This window comes from Salvia splendens, chromosome 2 (assembly GCF_004379255.2).
Source record: "Salvia splendens isolate huo1 chromosome 2, SspV2, whole genome shotgun sequence".
In the NCBI taxonomy this organism is placed as follows: Eukaryota; Viridiplantae; Streptophyta; class Magnoliopsida; order Lamiales; family Lamiaceae; genus Salvia; species Salvia splendens.
In genome coordinates this window covers 15,442,766-15,450,063 of record NC_056033.1, presented here as the reverse complement: position 1 = coordinate 15,450,063, position 7,298 = coordinate 15,442,766, and the positions used below count along the sequence as shown (strand labels likewise).

Below are 7,298 nucleotides of genomic sequence, written 5' to 3'. Positions count from 1 at the left end.
TTAAACCTAGTGCTACTATTTTAATACAACTTTTACTTTTTTTTTTGTTAAGTGAAAAGAATAAATATATTTCTATTTTTAATAATGGGTCATTATAATTTGGACAAATAAAAGAAAAAGTAAGTCATTTTTAGTGCAACGATAGGAGAGTACCTAATAGTACTATGATAATATATTAGTCCATTTATCTGTGGGGATGCTCAACAATAAAATAAAGAGAAAAAAGAACAAGTTATATTCTGAGTGCAAATGGAGGAAAATTAAGTCATCCTCATCCGTTTAAGTAAGTTGAACAAATTCTCCTGTTGAAGATTAGCTAAAATTGTGTCATGGTGTGGTATTTGACATAACTGGTCGAACTGCAGACTTGAAATCTTGATAAAATCTTTGTTCTGAGAAGTGTGAGGCTCGTTTCCTCGCAGCAGCAGCCATCTCAAGCCGTTGATATGCCGGCATTCTAATAACGTTAACGATGGCATCTGCATATTCTTCCAAATTTTGGGCAAGAAATCCTGTTTGCTTTCCTTCTTCGGGTAACACAATGTCCATCTTAGGGCCTGCTGAGTTATGTGCTGAAAAGAGGAATAAGAGAAACCGTGAGGTGAAGGCGCTTTACATAACCTAAATGTACAAAATACGAACCAATTGGTATGGCACCGGCAGCCATATATTCCACTACGCTGATGCCAAAATGCTCATCCACCATGGAATGAATTCCTACTGAAGCACCACCCAAAAGACTCACCAGCTCGCTGATCAGGATTAAGAGAACGAGTATCAAGCTTATAGTCGTAACGGATATGGAAGTAAACAAGCTATAGAAGCTATAGGCAGATAAAATGTACTTCAGGCTCGAGGACATAGGCAATTAGAGCACTACTTAAGCAGTTGCTACACTAAACACTCCAATGATAAAAACACAGTTGCACTGGACGACTATCACCTCAGTGTTTAGACTTTAGACTGCACGATAACTTAAAATCACTGGAAATGTCTATGATCAGTACAGTAATATAAGGTGGAATAAAGGCATGCATATAGAAAGTATTGCAGACCTGTAGGTTACATTTTTCTGGAACTCCACATCATTATCCAATTTAAGCTCTTTGGCTCGCTCCTTCAAGTATTGCAATCTTTTCTCATCAGCTTCATTCCTGCAGCTACCAACAAATTGTAGCTTAGGTCTTGGCAGGTCTGCATCCAAAATCTTGATGGCAGCAGCAAATGCCTCAAGTTGAAGCAAATGTGCCTGTTTCATAAGGAATCGAAATCTAAGTTGAAGTTCACCAGTGCAATGGACCATGAAATGAATGATTCCATAAGCATGGGTACCTTGGTCTGAAAAAATGCCCACCTTCTCTGGACGAAATTGGGCCACAGAAATAATCTTTATTGGCTCCACTGACCTTTCTAACGCCAGTATCTGTTTAGAGCCAATTATCAGGATTTATAGAAGCAGACATACAATATGAATCTCACTCACACCTAACATGTGAGCAACAAGATCAAATCCATTTCATAAACCACTAGGTAGACATGTTCAACTTATACAGAGCAATCGAAAGCAAGAATCATTAATTCATTTCAGCAAGTGAAAGAAGATCTGTGTAGATAATTGATAGCATGGCTAAGATGAGATATAAGATACACACCTGAAGACCAGAAGTGTCACAAGGAGGATAAACTCTCCTAATACGATCTGGAATCCCCCAAAGCTTTTGAATATGAGTTTGTGTCCATGAGGAATTAACCATTGCAAGATGTGCATGAGAGCCTACAATTCCGTACATCAAGCTGAATAGCTTATAATAGATAACTTTACACTGCGAGAAAAAGGCACTGGCAAGAGAAAGTAGAGTTAGCTTCATGAACACACAGGGATTTTCAGGAATTTATCCGTTTCTTAAGATATTTCATGCACATGCCATGACCTTTAATGAGGTGCAAAGATACATATTAAATTCATTAGTAGATCTGGGGCAGATAAATAACAAACTAAGAGGGAGATAAATAGCATATCATCATATATTCACCATGTTTTCAGCAGCAGGAAGATATAACAGAGCTTGGACAGTTGGACCTAGGGCATTCCTCTACTTTTATTCTGAGATTTCACAAAAGGAAACCTTTGAAGGGATGCAAATAAGTTTCAGTCCTCTTCCATTATTTTGGGGTTACTGTGCCTAGCTGCCAAAACTAATGGCCAAGTTGAATTTGCCTGGTGGAATCAGCGTTATATTTTTAAAATTTCTTGCAACCATAAAATAATCCTTACGCGTTTTGTGAGGTGCGACAAACAAAGTACCATTCGGTTTCTTTCAGAAATGGCATTATTGCATCATTTACCATAAAACCCCAGAATGCATTATTTTACCCATTCTCCCGCTTTTGTTTTCATTTTCTGGGTCCAACGCAAAAACAGAATTAGATAAAATATACTCCCTCCGTCCCATAAAAATATGGGCGGAAGAGATGGCACGGGAATTAAGATAAATTGGAAAAGTAAGAGAGAGGAGAAGAATGATATGGTAAAGTAAGAGAGAGGAGGAGAATGGTAGTTAAAGTAGAGCTAGTGGATAGTGGGACCTACATTATTAAATTGATATAACTTTTCAAAAATGGAATACACATATTTTTGTGGGACGGACGAAAATGGAAAGTGCACATATTTTTATGGGACGAAGGGAGTATTTTTTTTCTTCTCAATTCATGTAACCAACATAATATCATAGAAACCTGGATAGAAAAATACGCTGAAATGTGAACGAGATTACGGTAAGAACTGTACCTTTTAGCAATCACGGCGTCATTGTTATACATAGAGTTCCGTGCATTAACCCTGGATAGCATGTCTAAACTAATTGTTGGATAATGTGTGTAGCAAATGATTTTACATCCAAACATCCATGCAACTGGATATGTGAATGCATATCCACTGGTATCAATATAATACAGAGGAGTGAATGCGCATAAGGCTTCCCATGAAAGATACATTGAACCAAGGCTCTGACCAATCATAGTGAATCGAGGATATGTAGCTTCTTCAATCCATTTCCTTTTATAAAGATGCAACACCTGTCAAAGCAAAACATAACCAGAAACCCTATCAAGCAAGATATTGCTAGTCTTCTAATTTAAGTTCTCAAAGCCAAGGTAAAATGACACAATCCAAATCACCCTCCACAAATTTCCCACCTCTGAATTAGGAACTCTACTTGCATAATCATCTGCTATTTATCAAAACAAAGCAGTAGAAATGTAAAGTGATTTCCTCAAGGAGTGCAATAAAATCAATTCCAATATACCAAAAACCAGGTAAATCTCAAATCCTGACTAGAAACCACCATACACAGAATGAAAACATTGGTATATTTTGATGAGCATAAAACAAATACTCGATTTCCACTGCAGTCCACATTTACTAAACCGTAACAAAACTAATTTCTAAAGTAGAATCAATCAGAATTGCCGCCTAGAAAGATATATAATTAAAATAGCAGTTATACAAATCGAATGTACCTTCGGGGGGCGGATCAGCTTGACGCCGAATCTATCAATCGCTCGAGCGGAAAGAGATTCAGGCGAAGCGTCATGATCGCCGGTGTATACGACACAATCGAGGTGCGGAGACTCTTCTTGGACGGCTTTGATGGCGCACCATAGTACTCGCTCGCCGCCACCGCCGTCGTTGGTGTAGGGATGAAAGAAAGCGACGGAATTGCTACGCCTTCGCCGGTGATAAACTACAACCAAGGCAATTCTTAGGATTAACGCCAAAATTAGGGTTGCGAGAGGCAAAGTGAAGATGCCAAGTGCAGCCATTGAAGCGGAGTTGAAATTCAACGGATCTATAATATGGTTTCTTCTTTAATCATCATATAGTCTATATATTTTGTCACTCTTCATATTTCGAACTATAAACATTTTAGACTATAGTCCAAAATTTTTATCCATATTTAACAATTTCATGAAAAATTAATGATCAACGAGTGTTTTAAACGTGTTAGCTTTTGATCTTAGGTATTGTTTTTATTTATATTTAATTCATCATTCATGTAAAATGCATAGGGTTGACCATTAATTTCAGGATTACAAGTTAGTCAAATGGATGAAACCAATTTTGATTTGGACTTTAGTCAGCATTTTATTATTTACTTTTACCATCTTAGTCCATCATCTATTTTAATGTTTAAAAAATATACTTAATAGTTTATAGAAAGTGAATGAAAAAAAATATTAAAATACAAATTTTACTTTTATATATTAATTTTATAATAAAATATGAGCGAGATACAAGACCTAGTTTAATGTTTTAAAAATATACATAATAGAAAGTGAATGAAAAAAAAATTTGAATACGAGTTATATTTTTATATATTAATTTTATAATAAAATATGATTGAGATACAAGACCTAGTTTAACGTTTTAAAAATATACTTAATAGAAAGTGATGAAAAAAATATTAGAATACGAGTTATACTTTTATATTTAGTTTTATAATAAAATATGAATGAGATAAAATTAGTGTAATGTGAAGTTTATTATAAATAATAATAAAAAAATAAATGAAACATTTATTGGTGGATGGATAAAAATAGCAAAATTAAGCATTATTGATGGACTGAGAAAATACTTGTTAGTAGAATCTATAAAACTTTTGACTTAAAACTCCTTCATCCCCTAAAAATAATTTCCTTTAACAATTTTATCAATATAAGGTCCACTTTTTATTTACACTATTTTAACTATAATTTTTAATTTTCTCTCTTATTTTATAATTACACAATTAAATCATACCATTTTAAAAATCTCTAGTTTTATGGGAACAATAAGTACTAAAACTCAAGCCCATCCAGTGGCGGATCCAAAACTATATGGGAGTACGAATTATATGACAAATAATTATATTATATATTAAAAATAATAGTATAAAAAATAGTAGTATAACTAAACTAATACTTCTACTACTTTGTATTTGTAAAAAAACACAAAACAAAATAAGAAAAATAGCAAATTATTTAATTTTGAACTTTGAAATTCATACCTAAACATTGAAAATATAACTGAAATAAAAAATATATATATACCTAATTTTTGAAAGAAACTCAAATTGACAGAACTACTATTAAGAATATAATTAAAATAAAAATATAAAATGCAATATATGCCTAATCTTTGAAAAAAGAAAATATACTAACTGAATTTCAACTATATTTCAGATTATAGTAAAAATGCAATAAAAAAACTACAAAGAGATAAAAATAGACTGCAATAAATCATTTATAAATATTCTAGGCTGATTGAATTTTCAATTTTTATAGCACATTAAGAGTATAATTCAAATTAAAGTAAAATGCATTAAAAAACTATATAGAGATATAAATAAAATCAAATAAGATTATTCACACAAAATAAATTAAATTTTCTGAACGCATAACGTAGAAGTAAAATATACGCATAACGAGGAATCGAACACTGGCCAACAAGTAGGAATACTGAACGCTAAACCACTCGACCACAAGAGCTTTTATGAAATATTACTTCAATAATTAAGACCAAAATATTTGGGGGTACAGTGGTACCCCCTTATTCCCATGTGTCTCCACCACTGAGCCCATCATATCACGCCACTGTGGATACAATTATAACTATAAGACCATTCTTGGTAGATGGGGAGTGTTATATTATTAACTCAATACTTAATTGGTAACTATAATTAAATAATAGCCATTAGATATTTAAATCAATGGCCTAGATCATCAGAGCATCCACAACCGTGCTCTTGCCAGCGGCACGGTTGTGGGCCCGGGCGGTACTATTCATGCCTGCTCTCTGGCAAGAGCACAACACCCACAACTGTGCTCTTCCGCAAGGACGAGCACAATTAATATAAAATTCAATTACACAAAAACATTTCCATAATATTAAAATTCATTTAAAACCCACAATAAATATTACAAATGACAAATATAATTAAACATTGCATAATTAAAATCCTAAAAATTAAAAATTACATAATTAAAATCCTAAAAATTAAAAATTACATAATTAAAATCCTAAAAATTAAAAATGACACTACTCGTTGCCGAATTTCGCCCACATGTGGTTGATTAGGTCTTCTTGTAGTTGATTGTGGATTCGAGTATCGCGCATTGTGTGTCTTGTCTCGATCCTCTGGCCAACCGTCGTATGCTCTCCCTCCCGGTCACGATGGATGTACCGTCGATTTGATCTGGTTCGTTGAGGAGGAGGAGCAGGGGTATTCGCCGCGACATATGCTTCGTAAGCGGCACGATGTTGTTCGTAGTATTCTTGTTCTTCGCGTTCCGCTTCCGCCATAATATGGGTGAAATCCATTTGAGATTTTGAGTGGGTGATGAATGTGTTGATAGTTTGTATGAGAATTATGAATGAGAGATGAATGAGAGATGATTTGATGTGATAAATGGATGATGAATGTGTGTATTTATAGATGATTTTGGGGAAAAAAAAAATAAAAAAAAATCAAAAAAATTCAGAAAAAACGGGAAAAAAACGGCCATATTTTTGGGATTTGGAAAATATTTTTTTTATTTTTTAGCATTATTTATAATTAAATACCGATTTTTAAAAAAAAAATAAAAAAAAGTTTAAACACAACGGCTATGCCGTTGACGAATGGGAGCGCGCCACGTGTGCGTCCGCTGGCACGGACGTGCTCGATACATCGAGCAGCGCCGTGCCAGCGGCGCGGCTGCAGCGGCGGCGGTCCTGCGCCTTGCCAACGGCGCGGACGGCGGTGGCGTCTTTCGCCACCGCTGCGGATGCTCTCAGCTCCGAAGTATCAATACAATCAACAAAAAACGTTAATAAAGTATTAATGTCAATTTACAACAAATTAGTTGGAACTAAATTTTGAAAAATATAACATAACTTTAAAACGCATATAACTTTCTCGATTTAAATTATTTGTTCGCGGAACATATATCAAATTAAAGATAATTTCATAAAAATTCTAACGAGATCTCACTTGCATATGTTCGGATGTCAAAATTTGAAAAAAATTCAAAAAATATCAATTTTTTCGTACAGCAACAAATGTCAACATAGTAAATAATATATGTCAATATAATACATGTAGAATGTCATTCTTAAAGTAATGTGTTGACATTTTCAAAGCATTGTGTTGATATTTTCAAAACAATATATTGACGTTTTCATCCAAAGCATTGTCAAAGTATTGTGTTGATATCTTTTTCGATTTAATTAATAAAAACAAAAATTACACGTGGCAAATTTTAGACCACTAGATTTCTAA

The 7,298-nt window shown here is 33.9% G+C and overlaps 1 protein-coding gene across 1 annotated transcript; it reads right to left on the bottom strand.

Annotated features, from left to right (window-relative positions):
- Nucleotides 1–212: 212 nt before the first annotated feature.
- Nucleotides 213–3,911, bottom strand: LOC121761885 (GDP-Man:Man(3)GlcNAc(2)-PP-Dol alpha-1,2-mannosyltransferase-like). The gene is made up of 7 exons (XM_042157588.1): nucleotides 3,520–3,911; nucleotides 2,789–3,075; nucleotides 1,653–1,839; nucleotides 1,355–1,423; nucleotides 1,056–1,249; nucleotides 643–752; nucleotides 213–572 (listed from the first exon to the last, which is right to left on the bottom strand). The coding sequence occupies exons 1-7, from the start codon at nucleotides 3,820–3,822 to the stop codon at nucleotides 328–330; spliced, it is 1,395 nt and encodes a 464-aa protein (XP_042013522.1). The 5' UTR covers nucleotides 3,823–3,911; the 3' UTR covers nucleotides 213–327.
- Between the last annotated feature and the right edge of the window lie 3,387 nt (nucleotides 3,912–7,298).